This window comes from Cygnus atratus, chromosome 7 (genome assembly GCF_013377495.2).
Source record: "Cygnus atratus isolate AKBS03 ecotype Queensland, Australia chromosome 7, CAtr_DNAZoo_HiC_assembly, whole genome shotgun sequence".
NCBI classification, from domain to species: domain Eukaryota; kingdom Metazoa; phylum Chordata; class Aves; order Anseriformes; family Anatidae; genus Cygnus; species Cygnus atratus.
Genome location: NC_066368.1, coordinates 138,773 through 163,595, shown reverse-complemented (window position 1 = coordinate 163,595; position 24,823 = coordinate 138,773). Strand labels below are relative to the sequence as shown.

At 35.2% G+C, this 24,823-nt stretch overlaps 1 protein-coding gene across 1 annotated transcript in view; it reads right to left on the bottom strand.

The window, feature by feature from the left end:
• Nucleotides 1-12,937: 12,937 nt before the first annotated feature.
• CFAP46 (cilia and flagella associated protein 46) overlaps nt 12,938-24,823 on the bottom strand; it is an 80,786-nt gene continuing 68,900 nt past the window's right edge. The window contains exons 54-61 of the mRNA XM_050711950.1: nt 24,473-24,533; nt 24,341-24,376; nt 22,997-23,099; nt 21,056-21,168; nt 18,570-18,651; nt 16,522-16,658; nt 15,930-16,016; nt 12,938-13,059 (exon numbers count right to left, since the gene is read on the bottom strand). Of these exons, the coding sequence (XP_050567907.1) occupies nt 12,938-13,059; nt 15,930-16,016; nt 16,522-16,658; nt 18,570-18,651; nt 21,056-21,168; nt 22,997-23,099; nt 24,341-24,376; nt 24,473-24,533 (741 nt within the window). The remainder of the gene's footprint in view (nt 13,060-15,929; nt 16,017-16,521; nt 16,659-18,569; nt 18,652-21,055; nt 21,169-22,996; nt 23,100-24,340; nt 24,377-24,472; nt 24,534-24,823) is intronic.

Below are 24,823 nucleotides of genomic sequence, written 5' to 3'. Positions count from 1 at the left end.
AAGTGATAGTATTTAACTAAAAGCAACAGAAATATTTTATCTTCTGAGAATCTCAGGATACGTAGAGTATATTTCTGTAGGACAAAATAAAACAAAAACTTAAGCAATGGCGAAGAAAAACACAACGTCGAAATGCATGAAAAAAACAAGAAAACAGCAAGTTAATGGGAATTTTGCCATCTGATAAGTGTTACATCATCTTCAGTACAAGTCACTCAACATAAAGTGGTACGGGTGAGTCTACTTCACCAAGGAAAACTTCGGTTGCATCTATAAATGAATTGCAAACACCAATTTGTAGCTGTAGGCAAAGACAATGTCTCCACTAACAGAAGTGGAAACACACCCACTTAATACCCTAATAGCGAGTATGAGGTTAGCTGTAGGTCACATTACCATTGTGCATGGTGGGGTGGATGGTCTGACATCAGGCATTGAATTAACGCACTCAAAACATTATAAGGGGAGTGTATTCATAGGAGCTTTAGAGCAATGCTCTCATTTCAGCTATAGAGCAGACAAATAATCTTGGCTACTTTATGAGGAAAAGAGAGAACTGCAGCACAACAGGGACAAAACAGGAATCAAAAGAATGTATGGAATACACTGAAAAGTCATGACATCAAGCCCTTCTTCCTTTTGCCCACTCATAAACAAGCACTAGAAAGAGAATTCAAGAGTCTCTTCCCAAGACATGTACCCATCCTGTCTGCCCACCTGCAGCAGCCACCCAAAATACCTCCACGGTCAAAACTTCTTGCATGACTTTTTTTTCTAATGTGAAAACAATTTTCATATATATATATATATATATATATATATATATATATTTAATGGGAAACATTATATATTTAATGGAAAACAATTTTGATATAATTTTCATGCACTTTTAGAAAAAGAAAATTACTTAAATTTGTTTAGAAATACCAGCATTTTCTGTACTTTTTGGTTATTAAAGGTGGATGATAAGGGAAAAAAAAAAAGGCACTACTTTTCTATACATTATTAGAGGCTTCAAATTTTTGCTGTTCTCCAAATGATAATAATGTGCTGGCAGTATTCTTTTGGCACAGAAATATTTGTCAATGTGTTAGTTTTAAAATGAAAGGGAATTTAAATGACTTTTTCTGTTAGCCCTCAACCATTCTGTTTTTACTCAGGTCACTAACCAAAAGTGTGACAGTAGTATTTAGACATACAGAAGATAAGAAGTGTTTCCAAACATCAATTCAAATTTAGAGAAATATTCTACAGATCCAAAATGGCACCAAAGATGATGTTTATGAAAAAGCAAATTAAATTGCTAACTGAGGTGCAGAGCATGGCCGCCTCCCCCAGCTCCAGCCCAGCCCTGCTCCTGTCCGGCAGCTGGGGCCTAGCCCCGTGTCCAGGGACGCAGGGTCTCTGCCCAGGCTGGAGGACATGGATGCCACTGTGCCCTGAGCAGGTTCAGCCAGTAGCAAAGCTGAGCAAATATCCCAGAGACACATGGGGCACTGACACAACAACTGCCCCGCCTTCAGCAGCATTTACACACAGGACTCACGTAAAACAGACAGCTGAGTCCCCTTCCTCCTCTCTGCCTGGTAGAGATAGAAGGTTACTAGTGCGGCCACACACACAGCACTCTCTGGGTTAACAAGCACACACGCATTCGTAGATCCAGCACAGCCCCTCTGTCTGCCTGGCACCGCTGCCCAGATCCTAGGCCCCCTACCTGTTTCATGGCTCACCTGGTCATCAACTGCTCCGGCTTAAAGTTCACAAATCCCTCAAGAACTGGCACTAAATTCACTCAAACACATGCATAGGTCTCACCAGTAGCTGGCACATAGTCCTTGCAGCATGCACACAAGGGAGAGAAAGTGGGAATGCACAGAGGGCTAGTTAAGAAAAAATTAATGAGGAACAGTAGGAAGAAAGATCAGACTGTGGTGACCAGGCACAGGGCTCAGCCAGGCAAGTGTACCGACCAGCCTCATTTTACACACGACCAGCCTTTTTATACCCTTTTTTACCTGTTCCCCTCTTTGTTCCTCCTTCTCCCTCTTACCCCTGCAGACCCCCATGGGTCGTCTGCAGTTTTGGTACCCTCCTAGTCGAGGACCACCTACTTCACAGTTAGATCATTTGCAAAGTCCAGGTTGTTCCTCCTGGAAGCAATACCTGTAGCTTGATAGCCAACCAGCTAGTGAGGCTGGGATGTTTATATCTGGTAATTGTCTCCCAGTTTAGAAATTCTCAGTCAGATAATCCTGATTGAATAAATGTTTCTGCATTCTCACCTGGTCTTATAAATTACTGTGAGTGACCAGGGTTGGTTCCCATCACTGCTTCCCCATCTTATTAACCCTTGTTAAATTGGAAAATGTCCTTGATTACATATACTTAAAGAAGCATTCTCCTTCTACATACCTTAACATAAATATGATAAAGATGGTAACATTTTCATTTAGCGAAGGCAGTAACCATGAATCAGGAGTAGTTAGGACAGAACTACGTAGACTCCTGCCTGTGAAGACAAGAAACTCCTACATGCCTTGCAATAGGTACAGTGGATGTCAAGGAGGTATGGCTCCATTAAAACAGGGGGTATGATTACATCAGATTTGGGAACATGGTAGAAGTGGCCAGAGGGGGGGAAAAAAAAATGATTAGAAATAACAATTTTAGATAATGCCAGAATGTCTGTGCCAAAGTGGAATAAAGATGGTTCCCCAGGACCCAGAAAACAGTCTTGTCATTGATAACTGGGTGGTGGGAGGAAGAAAGAGCAGTAGCCATGGAAAAATCTCAGGAGAGAGGATCAGAAACACAGTTTTGGACACAACTTTGAAAATAATTGTGAAACATTCAGAAAACAGAGGCTGGTTGAAACACAAGGCTAGGAAGGCTGGAGACACATTAGAAATAAAAATCAAGATTTGAATACTACCCTTACTAACTAAGGGTAGTAAAGGAGCCCACATGGCTGGAGTCAGTTGCTTAAGTTATGCAGGAAAAAGTGGTTTGAACTAAGAGGACAGGGAGAAAGTTTCATGTGACTTTTTTTTTTTTTTTGAGTGTTGAGCAGTTTGAGTGACTGCTCAAGCAGTTGTATGATAAGAAAAACAGTATATAGTACTGCGAGATGCAGGACAGGATGTTAGAATGGTGGACATAATAAGTACCACAAAAACAAGTAGAAAACATAATCTGGAGAGCTAGATTTATAGCTGTTAACACACATTTGCTGAGAAGCAATTTATCAGGTTGAAAAAGAAGAAAGCCTGAGAGAGGTGAGTGGAGTCTGATCCCTAGAAGGAAGACATGGTAAATGAGGTGCCACTGACTTTCAGGAGTTTGAAAGACACAAGATGATGGTTGGGGATGGTGTAGTGCTCCCAGCAGCTTCCTGGAGAGACCTATTTTTGCATTGTCAAAGGAAGTAAGCAGAGAAGCAAGAGAAAGTGAAGTAAAGAAGGCATATAAGAGAAATAGGGATAAGCAAGTATTCATTGTCTGCTAGAAGCAGTGGGATTACATGAAGGTATCACTAATTTATTTTCAACATAGAAGTTCATCATGTAATTAAGTATGTTGATCCTGAGCAGGATCTAAATGACACACGAGTTCATCATCTATGCCTGTGTTCCTCAGGTGAAGCTCTATCATGTGGTCAGAGTTTATGCAGAAACAGTTCATGTCTATTTCTCCATGTAGCTCATGGCCTAATTACCTCTGTTAACATTTGAATCGCAATCCTTTCACACTAGCTCCTCTAGAACACTTTAATAGATTACATTTATGGTTGTTTTGTATTATCTTGTCACTCCTTTAGAGAAACACTCTGACATGCAGCAAGCATAGATATAAAAATGTAGGCTGCAATAGGTTGATATGAAAATTAGTGCTTCTGGGCAAATATGAAATTAATATTAGAATCCAATTAATCTTCATTTCATATGGAGAAAAAAATTAGTCTTAATAGGACCACAGAGGCATCACAAATTTTTCCTTCCATCAAGCAAAGCCTACACTGAACAACCACCAATCAATCATTCTGATCAAGCACAGCATCAGCAGTATTTCTCACTGTCCATATCTCTGATCTTTTTTACTTCTTTCAGAAGTATTTTCGAACAAGGACAAGCTTTTTCTTGGTTTATTATTCTGAATACTCCCACAACTGCAGGAAAAGCCGTTTTCTTGAACAAGGAATTAATTCTTATCTTCTGCAAGCATGAACAAATGTTTTTTTGTAGATGTTTACCAATCCTCCAGCATTATCATTCCCTGTCTCAGGTAGGACACTGTCTCTACTAGAGGTTCCAGTCTTTGACAGAATAAGGAATAATGGAATCAGTGTGAGTTTTCATGTTAAAATATCCTCACTACTATTTATAACAACTTTTCAGGAAGACACCTTTTTTTTTCTGCCTATTGGTCAGAATGTTTTAAAAAAAAATGTTATCATCTTGATACATTGGTCATAGTCCAACTATACAATATTAGCCTTCACATACAGTCTTAGAGAGTTTCTAGAAGTTAAGTTTTTTAATGTAAAAATAACAGAAATTTAGAATTACAAGCAAGGGGGGGGATGGGTCTTTTTTTCTTTTTTTTTTTTTTTTTTATAAAAAGTAAGTTATGCCATGAATGGTGTTGATAATCTTACAATTTCATGACTAGTGTGTATGACTGCTGCTGAAGGCAAGGTGCTCACACTTGATTGTGGATTAATAAACAGCTTCTCATGTCCTTGAATTTTTGTTTTGCTAACAGAAGAATGCCTAGAAATTATATCCCTTTTCCAAAAAAATGTTTTACAGCATTATCTATGGTTTGCATAATTAGTCAACGCAACACTACACTATTCTTGTTTCACGATCATTTATTACATTTTAATGATGCTACCTGGACAAAGTAACTGTCCTTCCTATAAATCTTCCATGGCATTTGGGGATAATTACTTTGTGGTTTTGCTTAAAGTTGTCACCAGTAATCCATCAATTTACTTGTTTATAATGGAAATAGCAATTTTTTTTTCTGAAAATAAATTATAGTTGCAGAAAGAGCTACTGTTTTGCATTGAAGTGGTGTTGGTTCCTTTGGGATATGACTAAGAAAGGTACTAACACTCAAGGCTGGCTAGCTGATTTACTTAGGAAAGGATGGAAATTATATAAAAGATGATAGCACTCTTATGACCCTACTGATGATGGGAACCCAGCTGTTGCAGAATGGAACAACCTCCTCCTTGTAAATCATAGAATCGTAGAATCATACTACACTGCCCAGATCCTGCTCATGTGCAGGTTTGCTGGCCTCACTGTTCTTCACATCTTTTTAGTATTCTTCCAAGTGAACAGTAATCAACTTTTTTTCTATGCAATGCTGAGCTTTCTAGTTGGCACACCAAAGTTCACTGAGAGTGTTGCACTCTTAAATATCTCTATAGGAATGAGCTCTTACAAACATTACGTATAAGTGGTATTGTTAAAGACAGTATTAGTGTCATAGTATTTGCTCAGGTTACATAGCAGGTCACTCGCTCTCTACAGTGAAGGCCTATAGTTAAACTCTGCCTAGCTTCAGTTTCAAAACATTATATATTGCCTTGTTACAATAGTTTGAATTTATAGTTATGCTAGAACTTTAGTGTGAAAAAAAATCTGTTCTCCTGCCCGAGAAATAAAAATAAGTTCCTGGCTGAATTTTGGCACAGAAAAAAAAAAAAACAGAAATATCTTTCATAGTCAGTTATTTCAGCATTGGGAATTTAAAATGGACACCAGACTTCTGGATCAATACAACTGTAAGAATCATTTTTACTGATAAAATTCTGAAATTTAGAAGGGCACTCTCCACGCTATTTTCCATAGATTCAAATCTAGAGATGGTTGGAAAAGTATATCTTAAAATGTCATCACACCTCACTACCCACTAGCAGGGAAGAAGGTTTTGGTGAGGGCTTAGCTACTGTATGATGTGTTGGTGCACTTCAAAAAAGTTGTCATAGTCTTGCTCCAGCAACAGACAGCACAGATTCCCTAGAGATTTGCTGCTGCTTTTCAAAGATACAAATATATTAATATGCAAATTTTGTTTCCTCTAAAATCACATGCAAATATACGGAGTGCTGCTACAGGAGATAACTACCTGCTCAAAGTGAAATGGCATGGAGAAGGGCACGTATTCTTATTAAGGACTAGCTCTACCAAACATTCATAATAAACTGGATCATTCCAGCATAGCTCTGCAAGTAGGGAGATGGAGATTAACCTCATTCATCCATTTGCATTTTATGGTATTTAGACAGCTCCTTTTGCAAATATATTTAACTTACTGTTTCTGTTTGTTTGACTTGAGTTTTTTTATTGGTTTTGGTTTTGGTTTTAGTTTTGGTAAAAATGCATTTAATCACATAAGAGTTTCCACTTTCAAGAAACCAGACCTTGTCCTTGCTCACACTCAGTCTCTATTGTCAAGAGCTCTAAGAAGTAAAAAAAAGCAAGTAGCAATCAAACCAAGTTTGATAAATACATTTCTCCATGTTTCCAAATTTAGTTGCAGCAGTAATTCCTGCTTTTGTTTCCTGTCTTTATCTTCCATTTATTGCTTCTCCAGGATCAGACCAACCCTCCACCCCCACTCCCCCTCCCCAAACAAAACACCTGTGATGTTCCCCTTCAGCTTGTTCTTACCTGCAGATCCATGACCTCTCTCAGAGGAAACCTTTCCTCACAAAAAATACACTTCTAAAGGAGGGAAGGCATTGGCGGGATCCTTCAGTGAGATGGGCTGATCTGTCCAAGCCTATGTAGGTTCAGCATTCACGTATGATTTGAATCTCCATATTACCCTATCATTGTGCCAGCCTGAATGTTCCTACAGATGTGTGCAGTGCAAACAAGTTTGTTTACAGTCTAGCTAGAAGAATAAAATACATACTCATCGGCTAAAACCTTTCCTGTTTAATTTTGACCTCAGTGAAAATGATTGTCCAAGGAAACAGAGCTGTGAATATCAACAATCATTCCCATCTCAATTAGTAATAAATATAATTTGTAACTGATTAGTGAAGATTCTTATAAAATTTATAATGTTGTTATAATACTTTGTATTATAAATTGTACTATTATTTCTCTTTATTTATATTGAAGTCTCCTTCTTTGTCACAAAGAGTTAAAAACTGTAAGAGGATTTAAGAGCCTTACAGTAATTTGGCACATCAGTTTTAGCTCAGCTATTATCCAGCTGCATCAAGATATTAATGTAGTCATCTCTCTTTAGTCTCAATGAATTGCTATAAAAATGTCAAACAATTAGATTATATTGGCCAACGTAGCCTTGTTTGATTGAGTACAGATGTAGGCCGTGTCCCTTGAATCATACTGATGAAGAAGTAGAAGGGCTTGTAGAACTCCGGTGCAAATTTATTTCAATATACATTGCATTTAGGTTTCTAATGTCAGCACTTGCAATACTAATAACCCAAAATGCTAAATAGGTATTTTCAGATGGAATAAAAGTCAATGTCATTCAGGACAAATACAAATGAATTTTATTGGAAGAGACAGGTATCTTGTTCTAGCCTTTTATTAATTGCTAGTCAATGCTGAAGACAGTATATTTAGATATTTCTTGTGACTTGAAATGGTCAGTTCTCAGTGACAGCATCATCCTGATTCAGTGACCACGTACTAGAATAGTTTTTCTCTATTAAATACTATGCCAGTATAATGTTTATTGCTATACACAATTTATCTGCTACCTCCCTATCAAGATCAACCAAATGATTACAGATAGCCATCAATGTACCTCAGTTGCACCATACTTCACACTCATTTATGTCCCATAAGCTACTTCAAGTGTTCTTCAAGTGTTACAAGTCCAGATGAATTCTGAGGACCAGAAAAAACTGCAAATATCTTGGAAACCTCTTCTTGAAACATAAACTGGTAGTTAATTCTCCATTGTGTATTGACAGGTAATTAATAAGTACCTGTCATGTTAGTAGAAGAACAGTCAGTTCTGGTTGCTGTAAGAACACTGAGAACTTCAGCAAACAAGCTTATTAATACTAGAAGTAAGGTTAATATATCTGCTCTGAACAGACTAAATCTTTTCATCACAAACTTCTTTTTCCACATTCCTTTCTGTTTCAGGGCATTGCAGATTACAGCACTACACACAATTCCATTGTTCCAGCTCTCCCATTGAGTTTGCCTATTTTAAGGCATATTCAGAAAATTACACAAATTCCTAATCAGTGCAGCCTGTTGGAGGTTTCTGGAAAAGCTGTTCATTTTTGTGGACACCTAGTTTCTACTAATAATTTGAAATGATAAATGTCAAGTATGAGAACATCAAGAAAATTGATAGGTCATGTACATCCAGTTATATGAAAGAACATATTACTACAGCTCAGTACTGATCTTGCTTTCAGTTTCATCTTGCAGGTTTTCACCCTCTTCTGCCATCATGTGTCAGCTGAAGCATTATATGAAATACAGGAGAAATAAATCACACTAGTAATTCAGTGAAAAAGAAATAGCTTCCTAAATATTTCCCACGCTAATGGGCAATGCCACCAAACTGAAAACCTAAGTGAAAAGAGGGTCATGTTATGCTTGAACATTTTCAGAAAGACCGCCAAATGTATATAATTTCTATTAATGACATATTCATTTGCCAACGGTGACACAAATGTTAAGGATTTACAATAATTGAAGATTATTTCCCTTTTCATTTCTTGTATCTTCTTGGCCTAAGACAGAGGTTTCTAGTTCTGAAAAGGGTGTTTACTTTGTTAGCTTGAACTATGTTTGAACTTCACACTGTCTTAGTGTATATATTCTCTCTTGACAGTGGAATAATATATTCCATGGTAGATGTACTACTGTGATTATATATATATTTTTTTTAAATCTATATAATAGATAGCAAGATTCAGATTTTAGGGAATTATACCTGATATTTTACACACCAGCAATATTGTTAAATTATACTGCACTTTTGTAAAAATAGAATTAAGTCATCTAAAATTACCCCTTGAAACACAAGTTTTTGGCAATGTAGATTTTAAACTTGTTATGGTTTGCACTGTTCTTATACTTAAATGAAGACTTTTGTGACTACTGCTTTGACAATATCATCTACTAGTTTCATAAAATACTACCCATGTTCTGCTCTCACTGGCAGAGAAATACTGTATCTGCCTTTTAGATGAATAATGACTAAGGTCTTCCACAAACTGGTAAATATTTCAGGGTACATAAACATGCCTTCATTTTAACTTGATCACATTCTTAAAATCCATATACATGTATGGTAGTACTAACTGTCTGAAGACACTTCAGCTGGAGGCATGAATTAATATCGGAGAGCTACAGCCAGTGAGCTGTTTTTTCACCTGCAATACATAAAAGAACAGATTCATATTCATGTAGGATGGTTGACTCCCCCCGACATCGTATTCCTGGACAGCTTCCAGGTCAGATGGGGTGCCAAAGCAGCGGTCATAAAACTTAGCAGGTTGTAAAGTCATTTAATTAGAGCTCGAACACAGAAGAATGGGTTTAACTATTCATGGGAACATATTCTATATCAATCTCAAACCTACTCTAATTTCCCTGGCTACAAACACCCACAGCCATCAGCTGCTAAGTTTTAGCATCTGCTCTACCACATCTCACTCTTTGCAAAGTAGAGAGACAGACTCACTGAGAGCTCCAGCTATGCTAGGTTTGGAGAGAGTAGCATTTGTTATGAGAAATCTTTGATTGATTGCTTATGACAGTTTAATTTTAGAGCAGTTACACCATGGACTGGTGACAGAACTTCTCTTTTTTGTTTATAATTTTCTAGCAAACTTGTAGTTCTTCCCTGCAGATCATTTAGAACTACATACTTCTGTCATTCATCTTGGACAGTTACCTACTACCCAAATTATGTTCTTGTCCTAGAGTATTACCAATAAATTCAACATTTTTTTCTCCTCACATTTTTTAGATTGCATAAATTTTAGCTAACCGATTCTTTTCAGTCTCAAATATATTACAAAATGTCATTTCTGTTATAAAAGCTAATTGATAATGTGATTTGTTATGTTGCTGAAACATAATTCAGAAAGTTATTTTAAAGCCGTTGATACATGGAATAGCACTAACCATTTAATATTTCTTGTATGAATGGATACTGCATCAGGGAATGATGTGCCATGTAGATGAAATATTTTCTGAAGCTTTTATTCTTGTTGTTTGGGTTTGTGCCAATGCCTTTCTTGTATAGAGCTCATATACCCTCAGCTGTATATACTGTAATTTATACCTTGGTCATTAGTAGGAATTTTTCCTCCAAGTTGCTGAAAAATAAATAATATTCTAAAAATCAAAAGCTCACAGACAAGTAATTTGTGAGCATTCTATAGAATACTTCAAAAAGTTGGAAAGTATTTTTATTAAGATTAGTTACACAATAATTAGTACTAGGTCCCTTCTTTTTGAATGTGCTATTCGTATGTACTTAATGAATGGCTTAACATAATCAAATCAGCATTTCATCATGACTCTTTCCATTGCAGTTGTTAGGGAGTACTCTTTCTATACAATTATCATATGAAATCAACATTCTTCACTCAACTTTTTTACCTGGAGCTGGAAATTTTGTTTCATTCATTTAATATTCAGTGTTGAAGAATGAAGACATTCAGTATGGCACCTTGTGTGACCATGCAACAACTTAGTTCTCCAAATCATTTGAAGCCAAGGAGCCTCTTGGGAGTCCAGTCACTACAAAATAAACATACCTCTCTTTGCTCCTATCAGGTTGCACACTCAGAAGTGTCTTTGTCTTTCATTGCCATCACCTGTTGGCTCACTCTTTGGGGGAAAGCTTGCTATTGTCTGCCCAGTTAGTTTGCTATGAGAGTGTCTCACAATTTTTTTAGTCTTGAACCTTGGCTTGAACAAATATGACATTTACCCAGACCTTTGTACAGTCTGTTTGAAACCTGACAAGGTCGTCAGTCCATGAGCACAGAAGATATCCAAGAGCCTCTCTGTTTCTCTCTCTTTTTTTTTTTCACTCCCACTTTCTCCTCTAATTTGAGACTCCACCCAAGCAGTGGCTGCCTTGTAATTCTCAGCTGATGATCAAATGACTGAACAATAAATGAAAATATTTCAATTTGTTCTGGTGAATACACTCTAAATTATCTGTCATGTGCCATTTTTTAGAACTCAGCTGGCTGACTGTAAAATTCTTAAATGAAAACTATTACATCTCTGCAAAAACTTCGAAATTGCATAAAATATTCTTGTGTGTGATCACAGAAGTAAATTTGACTTATTTAGCTTTATATACTCTGAGACTCTTTAGACATCTTACAATAAATTTAACTCAAAGTGGGTTCTTTTTCTGTTTACTAATTAAAACTCATTTTGTCCTCACAAAGGACTCCTTCTGCTTAAACTCTCAATCACAATGTGAAGAATATATATATCTATATATATCTATATATCTATATATATATAGATAGATATATACACACTATGCTTTTAGATGCTTACTCAAATCAGGATATGAAACAGAGATTATTCTACAGTGTTGTTTCTCAACAGAGTTTTTTGCTTAGCTTCATTCACATTTACAGTCTTTAATAGATTAGCATTCTGAACTCTAAAATTTTATCACCTGGACTGCTGAGTCCTTCCTCTATATAAAGTGCAGTTTCTTACCCTTCTTTGTTAAATTGCCATTGTAAGTTTACTAAGAAATATAAAAGACATTAATTTGCCTATGCTCTTTTTCTTTCAAAATCATTCCAACCTCTACTATACATCTTTTCCTGAAGTGACTTATTACTTCTTACCATCAGGAAATTTAATTATGTCATGTCACACTGCTAGAAACATATAATGGAAGGTAAGATATCATTTCCGGTACTAATTCCTGAAGCAATGAACTAGATATCTCCTACTGTCACTGCATGAATATCCACTGTTACCACCCAAAGTACAGTTTATCATCTCACATCCTTAGTCTTACTACCATTAATGATTTTACTGACTGGTATTTAGCAAATCAGTACAGGAAATATTCTCCTAATAATCATGGCATGAATACGCTCCATGGTCCTAAGTTAATTATTATTTTAATGCCTCATAAATACCAATCAGATATTACGTATAAATGCATGCCACCCACTTTTACGATGCTTAATCAGCATAGATCGCAGATTTGTAGGGATTCCACCAGTTTCTCTGATTAGTATTTCCAATATCTTATTCCCAACAAGTAAAGCTTACAGGTCTGAAGTTTTCTGGATAAGGCCATCACTCTTTATCAGTGCTTTCTGATAAAGTAATGCTGTCAGACTGTAAAGAAATTTTTGGTCATACTTATTCATCTTTCTGACAGAGATTGTTACAATGTAGTTAGGGATAAAGTATCAAATATAAATGAGAATATTTTTGGAGTAAAACACTTTAATGTATTAAGTTATTTCCTTCAGTTTCATAAATAAAACCACAGTAGTAAACTATCGAATATGCCCATTGTACTTAGATATCGATGATCCTTCTAACCTTTGCAGTCTTATAGTTTTTATCCTGGATTACTTTCAAAGAACATCACCATCATTTCTAAAGCATTGAAAGTTTTCTGGACTTCTCTATTTATGAAATTTAATATTTCAAGAATGTGGAAATTAATACATGTTCATTAAAACTATCATGTAGCAAGGTAGATAAAACTTCATGATTCCTACTGAATTAGCACTTTTTAAAAAGCCTTTCTTATTACAGTAAAACAGTAAAAGAAAGCCAGTATTACAGGTCAAAAATGCCATTATCAGCAGGGAAACACAATTTCATAAACAATTTATTGGAAAAAGATGTGGAAAAGTAATCTAGGAAATAACTGAAGACATTAACAGTTTAGTGTACATTTGCTATACTGAACAACAAGCGCAACCATTTGCTTCTTCAACTTCAAAAACACTTGAAATTCCCAAATGCTGTGCATGGGATGTTAAACGGGCAGCTGAGCAATGGTGGTGCAATGAAAAGGTACCTGTGAAGATTTAAAATAAATAAACAAATAAATAAATAGTCCTAGTTTCAGCTGGGATAGAATTAATTTTCTTCATAGGGGCTGGTATGTGCCATTGTTTGGATTTAGGATGAGAATAATGCTGATATCGTACTGATGTTTTAGTTGTTGCAGAACAGTGCTTACACTAAGCCAAGGGCTTTACAGCTTCTCCCACTGCCCTGCCAGTGAGGAGGCTGTGGGTGCACAAGGAGCAGAGAGAGGACAGAGCCAGGACAGCTGACCCCAAATGGCCAAAGGGATATCCCATATCTTGTGGTGTCATGTGGGACAATAAAACTGGAAAGGCTGTCTGGAGGGGCTGCTGTTTCTTGGGGACTGTCTGAGCTTTGGTTGGCTGCTTGTGCAAAACCGCATGGTGTATCACTTGTTTTGTTGTTTGTTTTTTGTTCCTTTTCTTCTTATTATTTTTTGCCTTCTTATTAAACTGTCCTTATCTCCACCCATGAATTCCTGTATTGTTCTTTCCAATTTTCTCTCCCATCTCACTGGAGGGTCAGGAGTGAGTGAACAGCTGTGTGGTGTTTAGCTGCCTGCCCACTTGAGCACAATTCTCTCTTTTTTTTTTTTTTTTTTTAGCTAGTATTGTTACCAAATGCCCAGACATGTGCCTTTCAAAATATTTGTCCCATGCTTAAATAAAGAATAAAGTTACGTACAGAGCGAATAACAAGGAATAGGGAACACAGTTGACAGAGAAGCTGTGATTCATATACGGTTATCTAATTAAATTGTTAGAGCGAGGAAGAAGGAAGTACACATTTCTATTACGTTGTGTACATAAAAGAAGTATCTCACAAGTCATGAGTTTGTAATTAACGTCTATATAGCCCTGTGACTCTTATCAGGTTTTAATTAACTATAGTACAGCAGGAATGCTAAGAACAGTATATTTTCAGTGCTATTTTCATAATCAATCAGGAACACAAAAAAAATTAATCACAGGAAACAGGCATCATCATCTTAATGGAAAAACTAAAATGTTTTTAGCTGCAAAAATGATCACAGCTTTGTATTTTCTATACGTACTCCGTAATTTTACATATATTTTTTCCTGTTATCATTACAAATAAAGTTTTAAAGTATGTATTTTAAAAACATACTGCTGATTAACAGAACATATTACAAAATCTATGCATATAACATGCTTATCTGGGATTTTGGGATAACTTAATATATCTTCATAAAAGGTACTTTAATGTTATTCAGAAAGCATACATGAAAATAAAGAAAGCAAAACTTTAATATTGCCCTATTTTCTAATTAAACTACAACTGCTGCTATACACAAAGTTAAAAATCAATTAACTCAGAATAAGGTGACAGTAAATTTTTCAGCTGATATATCTTCCATTTAAAAACAAAATACATCAAGGAAAAGTATTCCCAAATGGAAGCACTGACAGGGACAACATTCCAATGAAATTTAGGCATCCACACCCCAAAACACTAGCCTAGTTTCCTTTAAGGTGTTGGTGCTAGTACTCAACAAGAAATTTTTTTGCAATTTTTCAGTGGAATCTTATGTATAATTCCAGATACTCAATCTCAGGAATCTTTTGCATTTATCCACAACAACAATACAAAAGTCAAAGTAAATAGAAATATTAGTAATTCTTTAGAGGGATTCACTGGGTGTGAAAAAAGCTTAGAATACCAACTGACATCTCTAAAATTAGCATTCTTTGATAATTTCATGACACTTAGTCTAATATCAACCTGTTTATATCCAAAACCAAAATCAGTCAGTCAGCATAACAGATGTTTTCTTAAGCTTACCTCTCCTTAGGCTATATAGAAGAGTATCTAGCACATTAATGCGAGATATGCCATATGCACAGTGTACTGGTATTCATAGTATGAAAAGTCTGATACAAATTACAGAATAATTATGTTGGGCAAACCATATAACACACAATTAAAAAATGATGGATGAATGGCAGTTGAGGAAGTGTGAAGGTTCTGTTCTGTTTTGTCTCTAGGAGAACTGTGAGAGTCTTCATCCACTTAAAAAAAAATTTAAAATATTGTTATTTCTGAATACGACTGAATATAAGAATGAAGTGCAGTAACTTATTACTTCTATTTGTTTAATACTTATGGTACTTTTCCATTCCTCTCTTTAGAGTATAATTAATTGCCACTATATCCAAGAAACATTTTCTAAAAAAACAGAAAACTAGCCAACATTTGTGATCTGAGCTGCCTCTTTCTTCAATTCTTTGACAGTGAAAATTATAATTCTAATTTATTTTATTTATACTTGTTTTTAGAGCTAAGTCTCATACAACAAACAGATCTTCTACAGTTTTATAAGTAGAATATTAAAAGTTTTTTTACTCAAAAATCCTCCCCTCTCCAACAAGATGCCTGGTATAATTCTTCTCGTAGTGTTCCCTTTACAATGAAGGCTGTCTAATGACTGCAGGCTCAACTTTTTGCATTCTAAAATCTATACCCATAAAACTAATCTACCATGCACTGTGAAGCAAAATTATGCCGTTCATGTCATGTTCATGATGTAACTTTTGAGTCACACCATTTTTAAATTTTATAACAGTTCAGTGGAGCATAAATTTTAGCTTTTGTTCAACTATGACAAAGTCTCCCCAAATTATTTAATACATGTGAAATACAGCTACTGCAATTATAATATTAAATCAGTCATCTTTCCACTTTCAGTTCTTGTAAAAATATTCTCAAAAACTGTCATAGCTCATTTTAAAGATTTTACCTATATCTGTAAACCACCTATAAGTCTTCAGGTCTACCAGGTTCTAATTGTGTTAATGTGTAATGCCAAGCTTTTGTACAAAGCTTTTCAGTTCTTACTTTGAGCTGAATCCTTTTCCCCGTGAAGCTTCCTCTTTTGAAGAGTATGGATGGTCTGACCAGTTGTTCTACCAATGTGCAACAAATCTGGAAAGAAGTAGGTTAGTTTCTGTCAGTTTTTACTGAAAGTTTTGAAAAACAAGGAAGTATCAAACATATATGGCCTGATGTCTTCACGTTTAAAAAACAACAACAACAACAAAAGGATACTATTAGAGATTTAGTTTTGTATAACTGAAGATGTGAGTTAGCTTCACTTTTTGTTTTCTTCACAGTTCATGCAACTATAGATTGTCAAGTCCTAGGTCACTGCTTCTCACCACAGAAATCCTATTCTTACCATATGACCATAAATAAATCCCCTTCTAAAACTGATTTAAAGAGGTTATTGTTTTATTTGAAAGATTAACCTGTCAACAACACAGGGTGTCCTGCATGCTGTTTACCTGTTCTGGAAACACCAGGTAAAATTTGCCAAGGAGCAAAGACAGAGGAGAAAGGGGAGAAAAATAGATACACACACCCCATGAGTAAATAAATACAAACATCTGAAATTATGCATCTGTAGATAAAGAAGAATACAAATACTTACTCTCAGACAAAATTTCTAGCCTTTCTGCATTCTCTTGCAGGGTAGTGTACCACTGGTTGGCTATTATAGAACGAACACCAGTAAGGCTAAGAAGCATTACTGTTTCTGTTGGTCTCTCTATTGCAAAATGTAAAGAACTAAAAAAATAAAAAGTATGAGATCAATAAAATAAAAATGTAATTGAGATTCTGCATACAAATATATTAAAAATATAAATATATAACACTTTTTAACAGGAGGAGAAAGAGAATTTTATACAAATCTCAGCAAACTAAGAAAAACCCCAGAATGCATTTCGCTTTTATGTTAAGCATAAAATGCTTTCAAATATTTTGTACCATATCTTATGTTTAAAACAGGGAATTATAATAACTTTTCTCTACCTCTTTTCATGATGCAATCTTATGTGGATTGCTCCCTGTCATACTATTGCTTTGGGCATCAAATGAAATGCGAATGGAAGAACATCACTTTAACTTTTATAAAACAATGCAGAATACCCTTTATAAGAGATTCAAAATGCTGTGAAATGGATTAAAAGACTTGTTTAGTTCAGCTTATATTCTTAAAGGGAAAAAGAAATTACTGCAGGAACTGAAAGCTTGCTCATTGTCATAAGCATGGCAGTAATACGGAAACTTAAAAAGCAATTCAGTTATTCTAAAATGGCATCTTTAAAGAGGAATATTTAAATAAGTATCTTTGGCATTATTGTTTTAGTGCTGGGAGGGGAGTGATAGTCTGTAGGGTTGGAACTGAAGTAAATTAAAGGCTGAATCTTATTTTTGATCTCTGCCTTTTATGGTAACTAAATCAGAAGATGGTAACTAAAAATTTTTGTAATCTTTTTGGAAGATGCTGTCTGATTATCTATGGAGTTATGTGATTCAGTTTTAACTGAACATTATTCAAAACTTTCTGGAAACTGCTAGAATTAAACACGTAAGTTCCGCTGATAAATTTACCAGTCTATTAAAATGAGACTTCAGAAGTACAGAGCTGGAAAAAATAGCTTAAGAAACTGTGCTTTGTTTTGTTTTGTTTTGTTTAATGGGGAAAAAGGATATCAAAACCAGGAGAGTTTTCACTCACAGATCTGTCTGTGTACTTGCATATGTAGGTGTGTGTATAACGTATCTTACACACAATTCATTTTAACTTACACATCATTGGATGGATTAAACATTATTTTAAAGATTTTTTTTTTCTTTTTCATGAAATGAATAATCATCAAAGTCAAGAGATATTTATGCAGCCCTAACAGGATTGGATATAAGATTTAATTGTCTACATTACTATGGCAGTTCCAGTAAAGACCTGAATAAAAGTACATTTTTTCATGTTCTTTGTTGGGAGTACAATTGGGTTATCTGAAAATTTAGCATGCACTAAATAACTAATGAATAAAATCAGGACACTGAAACTATCCTTCTTGCTTTTAATACATTATAAGTTATTTGTTGAGTGCCATCCCTCAAAAATTCATAATGTACATTAAACAAAAGTATGTGAGCCCTGTCACTCGTCAATTTAAAAGCAAGGAAAATACTGAGAAAATACTGAAAATGCCTTCAAGTCTACGAAAGCCAGATGTATAATATGAAAGATTCTGAAGAGGTCACTTAGCGTGCCAAAATAATTTATTACATAAAACACTGTCTGATTGTTAAACTATACAGCACAGGAAAACTTCAGAGGGACTCTGAAGTTATCTGTTAAAAAGTTATCTGTTATCTGTTAAAAAGAAGTTTTATATATTTAAGTAGAACATCTTGAGAATCTTGAGCTCAGAGCTTGGAGGTATGGGTAACATAACAACCTTTTTGTGACACATTTTGTTGATATTGCCCTGCTGCAGAGCATTCATTCTGTTTAGTCCTATGTAAAGAATGAAGCTGCAAGAGGCTAACTTCCCCCTTCAATGTAGATATGAGCCGTTCTATTTCCAGAAGTAGATAAGAATATTTATAACTCAAAATTTTAACTTTGCTTTGAAATAAAAATAATCTGCATTATTGTGAACTTTACCGAAATAAAGTTAATCTTACCTTTTGTAGATATCAGAATTGGTTATTCTTTGATAACTTTGCTTTGATTGTACCAGATCTAAAATTATCATCAAATGGCACTCTGGAAAAAAAAATCTACACTAATAATAAAGTCCATCATAATAACTGTAAATAAAAAAAGCTTTCTTAAGTTAATGACTTACTAAGCTCAGTGTAAACAACTCATATAAAATTTATATTTCAGCCAAAATAGTCTCATTAAGTAAAAGAACACCAATAAAGTCATTCTAACATTATTTAATGTAACTTTGATACACTTTTCCGTAGTGTTTGATGGGCTTTTGTCCTGCGTCACCTTAGTATAATTAACGACAAGGTCCATGTAACCATCTTATTACAGATAATGATTTATACAACTCAATTCAGTAGTTGCAAAATCTTGTAAAGTGGAGGTATGGAAATGTTATCTGACCATGTTAGAACCAAGTTACAGTTAAAACATTCTTTTTAAGTTATTTTCCTTAAAGGCCCCCAATGAAATAACTCAGAGTACTCTTAGATTAAAAAGCTTTCCCTAAAGATTTTTCCTAAAAAGCTTTTCCCTAAAGATTTTTTGCTTGGTTTGCTTGGTTTGCTGCAGCTTAAACCTTTACTTAATTGTCTCATTTCACACAGATATCTGAGAAGAAAATTACCTTTTTGTTTGGACAGCCTTTGATGTACTTGAGAACTACCATCAAGCTTCTCTTCAATATTTTAACTTTTTCTCCTAAAGTATATTTATATGCATCTATATGTATAAAGACACATATATATTTATTTATACAGTTATGCACACATATCTGCGCTATAGCTTTCTGACCATACTTGATCTCCACCAATAATTTATTCTAGTTTGTCAGTATTCTCCTCCAGACCTTTACAAAAGTAGAGTGTGAGATTAGTTAGTTTATCTTGCCAATGACACTTCTGTATAGTTACCCCTATAACAGAACCTAGTCTTGTTTGATCCCTAGCAAGATGATGTTGTTTAATTTGTGATTTATTTCCTGATTGTAATCTGTAGTATCTCCCCTCAGGCAGCCACTACCTAACTTGCTAATATTTAACTGATTATTTCTACTTAAGGACAACTCCCTCTAGCCTTTCCTGAATTACATTCTGCTATTTATGCCTATAAAACAAGGTTAATTTGCATTCTAATCTTGCTGCTGAACCACCTCTTTCTCAGGCTGGTCTCATATGCAATTTCAGCAAAGACGTCTTCTATTTCACCACGCAAATGACCAACAAGAACATTTAATAATACGGGGTCCAAGTTAGGGCCCTCTCGAAACTCAGACACAGGTCATACTTAATAATGAAAGTATTTTTAACATGAACATCAGGATTACAATAGATTTAAATTCAGTCTGCAAGACAGCAGTAATTTTATCAGCTAACAAGTTGTGTGGGTGATCAGAAAACAGAACGATCCTTTGAGGGCAACATGAATACATTTAAAGTTGGTTTATTCCCCATTAAAGGAAATAAGATGCTCTGGAGAATTCATCTAGACATATTTTAAGTGCAAGACCCAGGGTCAGGGTTATCAAAGTGTTCAGGAACTTCCCCAGAATTTCTAGTCCAATAAACATCTGACCTACATGCATCTAAATCTCATTTTTAAAAGGGACCAATATATATAGGAAGATACATTTTCTTGATTTCCAGCAATATTTACACATACACCTTTAAATCACTTTGAAAATCAAAGCTTTTTGAATGAGCTTCCTGGTACTTTTATAACTTCACAATCCAATGTGGATTGCAGTTCTCAATTTTATATCTCAACACAATATAGAAAGAAGCTAACACATTCATACACCTTAATAACTTCAGCAAAACTCCAAAGTTGAATTTCTTCTGGATGTGCAAGGGTAATAATAGGAGAAAGAAAGACTGAATCTCAAAAAATAGTTCTGAATTTACGTCTTATGCTATATCACCAAAAAGACTAATAGCTGTGAAGAAGCAGAGAAAAATTTACCTTCTCAGAGTGTACAAATGCTCCATTAGAAAAGAAAAATAATTCAGTATTAATCCAGTTTCTGCAGATAATTCTGCTTTGCCTGAGTGAAGACTGAGTAATTCTGAAATTGTACTACAAAGGTTGTTCTTAACAATAAAGAACGCTTGTTTACCAAGTACTACATTCCATAGAGAGGCACTGGAGTTACTGGAAAAAAACATCAGATGATGATTCAACGTTTGGAACTTAATAAATGTGTTCTGATTTAGAATTCCAACATTTGGAAGTGGAGAAGGAATAAACCCATTTGTGAGGAATAACAAGAGATCTGTGCAACAGAATAAAATATACTTAGTGCAGAGTTTTTCCAGTCAAAACCTTGGATCTTGAAAAAAGGCTTTCATTACTTACGTCAATACATTGATAATACAGTAAGAAGTAAACACCATTTTGTGATCATTATGAAAAAAAGGTAGTGTAATTTAAAAAGTATTTTTCAGTTTGCTTATCTCACTTGGGATGTTCATAGCAACCAGTCTGTTGAGTAAAATATGAGACAAGAATCTCTCCATTCCATAGAATAGAAATGCACTGCAGTTTGTCAGCAGCTGCTCCCATTCAGCTTGACTGCAAAGAAAGGAATTTTTTTTTTTTACTGTTTTACATGAACACTTTTAAGAAACTATCCATATCAAACACTTCAGTGTTGGTCCAGAAATATTTATTAGAAAAAACAGTGTGCAAAGCAAGGTGACAAACAAGAATTCTATGGAAAGTGTAATAAAATATATGGAATGTTAATAATTATTATTTTAATACAGATGTATATTTAATTTAGTAACACCTTGTAAACAAAAGGGCATAGCATATTTTTAGACAAATACCAGACTCTACAAAAAAAAAACAAAACATCAGTGTATGCATGCATTGTACAGCTTTGAAATTCAAAGGGAGTTTTCAAGAAGGACTCAGGGGTTCTGATGGACAAAAAGCTCAACATGAACCAGCAGTGAGCACTTGCAGCCCAGAAGGCCAGCTGCATCCTGGGCTGCATCAACAGAGGAGTGGTCATCAGGGCAAGGGAGGGGATTGTCCCCCTCTGCTCTGCCCTCATCAGGCCCCACCTGGAGCCCTGCGTCCAGGTCTGGGGCCCCCAGCACCAGAAGGATGTGGGGCTGTTAGAGCGGGTCCAGAGGAGGGCCATAAAGAAGCTCAGAGGGCTGGAGCACCTCTCCTATGAAGAAAGGCTGAGAGAGTTGGGGCTCTTCATCCTGAAGAAAAGAAGGCTCCGTGGAGACCTTTTTTGCACTGCAGCTTTTCAAAACTTTAAAGGGGCTTGTAAAAAAGATGGAGAGCAACTTTGTGCTTGGGTAGATAATGATAGAACAAAGGGGAATGGTTTTAAACTAAAAGAAGGTAGCTTTAGATTAAATGTTGGGAGGAAATTCTTCACTCAGACGGTGGTGAGGCACTGGTACAGCCTGCCCAGAAAAACTGTGGATGCACTGTCTCTGGAAGTGTTCAAAGCCAGGCTGGATGGGTCCCTGGGCAACCAGATCTACTGTGTGGCTTCCCTGCCCATGGCAGTGGGGTTGGAACCAGATGATCTTTAAGGTCCCTTCAACCCAAGCTGTTCTGTGATTCTATGATATATGCACCCAGCAGGATATAAATAAGTTAGGTTTTGAAAAGAGGTTCAGTTAATCAGCCTGGCTAGCAGCAAAAACTATGCTGTCTGATAACTGCTAACAATCTTTGCAACTGTTATGAAGAAACACTAGAGTACCTGTACAGTGATTTTACCTAAGTAGAGAAGATTTTAAAGGACTGATTAGACTAGCAGTTATAAAGCAAGGTCCACGGTTCACCATGTTGCCTCACTTACAGGGGACCTGAATGGTTTGACACCTCAGGATCCCTTTTATGTCTCTACTTCTACAATCTTAAAATTCAAGTACTTCTACAAAGAACAAACTGAACAAACTTTATAAAAATAATACTAACTTCACCAACAGATGTTTGAAATTGTAAACTGAAAGACGTATCTTTACTACATTGTAGCTGAAACGTGTGCTGCAATCTTGCAGTTAACTCGTTATGCATGGAGATAATATAGCTTTTAATACTTGGTTTTAAAAAACAGTTATGAGCAAAGCCAGAAATCACACTTATGCTCACACATGCTCATAATAATCATTGAAGACTGCAACAGTAGACATTTTTTTCAAGATCGGATCATTTAAATATACAGCAATCTCTGGCACTGTATTTTAGATCCTTAAAATATTCTGTCTGCAACTCTAAATATACATTTGAAACAAAGACAATGGTTAGCTCTGTGTTTACTAGTGCAGCGAAATGTAACCCTATTTTATGACTGAAGCCTCTGGGAATTATCACCGTTTTAAAAAAAGAAACATGGATAAAACATGAAAGCATACAGAATACTACAAACCTTGGAACATATACGTTGCCAATAACTCCTTCCCACTGTAGTGTAAACAGGTCATGGTACTTTTCTAAGATTTCCTTCATTTTTTGGGAGGGACTTAAAGCTTCTGTAACAATAGAATGTCATAATTGTAAGGTTAAGATGCTACAAAGTATGTTGGGCAATCTTATTTTCAAACATTTAAAAATGACAATATATTATTTAGGATTTTTTTTAGGCCATCATTAGATCTTAAGGTTTTTAAAAACCAAGTCCAGATTTTAAAAATGCGTCAGCTGCAACATTGAAAACACCAGCACTGCTCATGCAGTTCCATTTCAGAGGCTCAGAGAGGATTTAGATGGACAGAGAAAATAACTGAGTTTCTAGAGCCCTGATTTTAGAAGGCAAGATTCCAAACCCATCTCTGCTCTCCAAGGACTTTGCATATTTAATGACAATTTATCTTGTCTGACTATATTTTCATAATACTGTAAAATGCAGATACACTCTTACAGCCAGATATTGAGTACATAGTAAACAGTATTTTATTTTTATCTGCTGTGAAGGAGAAACTGCAAACATATGGAAGTATATTCTACCATGCTAATTGTTCAGTAGCTTCTTTTGTTATTATTTTTCATTTATTAACTATCTCAATTAAAAACCTCCATTAAATCAACTTTTGGCATTTGATATATGTGTTTGTTTACAAATGTGAATCAATTAAACTATTACACATACTGGGAGAAAAAATGAGGTAAAATTGTGTTACTAAAGTATTTGTGTCAGACTGAATTGATATAGTAAATGCCTACTGCCTTGGTAAGTAGACTCCAAAAGAAAACAGCAACCCTTTCAAATATCCTTACACGAGTGTCTGTAACTATCATAGTACCCTTCACCTTTCAAAGGACTATAAGACGACATGCAAAAGTTTTGTGTGTTACACATGCTTTATATGTAGTCATTAGCTTGAGAATCAGTATATAGGTATTGTGAGTTCCATTGTTCCCGTCCCGGTCCATTCCCATTCAGTACTGTCATTCATGTATTTCACGCAAATTTCTAGTATAATAAAGAAGATTATACAATGCATCATTTCAATTAACCTATATCCTTCCCTGCACTACTGATGTTGTATCTTAATGGCATATATCTGTAAAACTAAAAAAACTAATTTCTTTCTGGAACTTGAAACAGGTTATATTTTTTCACTGAGGCACCATAGGTGATAAGCAGTACTTTTCTGATGAAAATCTAAGCTTTTTTTGTCAACACCTCAATGGTAAGACTTCATTTTCTGTTACAAAATTTTCTAAATTGCATGGGTAGGTTGTGGAGGCAATATTATTTAATAGATATTACCTGCCTCTCTTCCTTCATTATAGGGGTCCACAATATCTGATAGGCAGTGAAGTGTAAACAATGCAATATAAACCAGAAAAAAAAAAGTTTATCTGAACTGATTCACATAGGTAATCATTTGGGAAAGGATACATTTAAAATTACAAGTATCAACAGGCATGCAATTAGAGGGTAAAACACGATGCACTGGTGCCTATAATTAAAAAGAATATATACAGTATTACGTGCAGAAGCCTTAATCAAACATTATTATTGTATCTGCAGTGTTAAACAACTAACAAAAAGATGTCCTAAAGTTTTGAAAGTAGGCTTAAAAGCAGCACAATACCCAAGTGTCAATGTAAATCAAAAGCATAAGCTATCCTGCATTATACAGAACGCATATATATATACGCATTACATATATTTACACATGTGAACATATATAGTTATATATGCATATAAAATATAAAACAGCATATAAAATATACCATATTGTTGGGG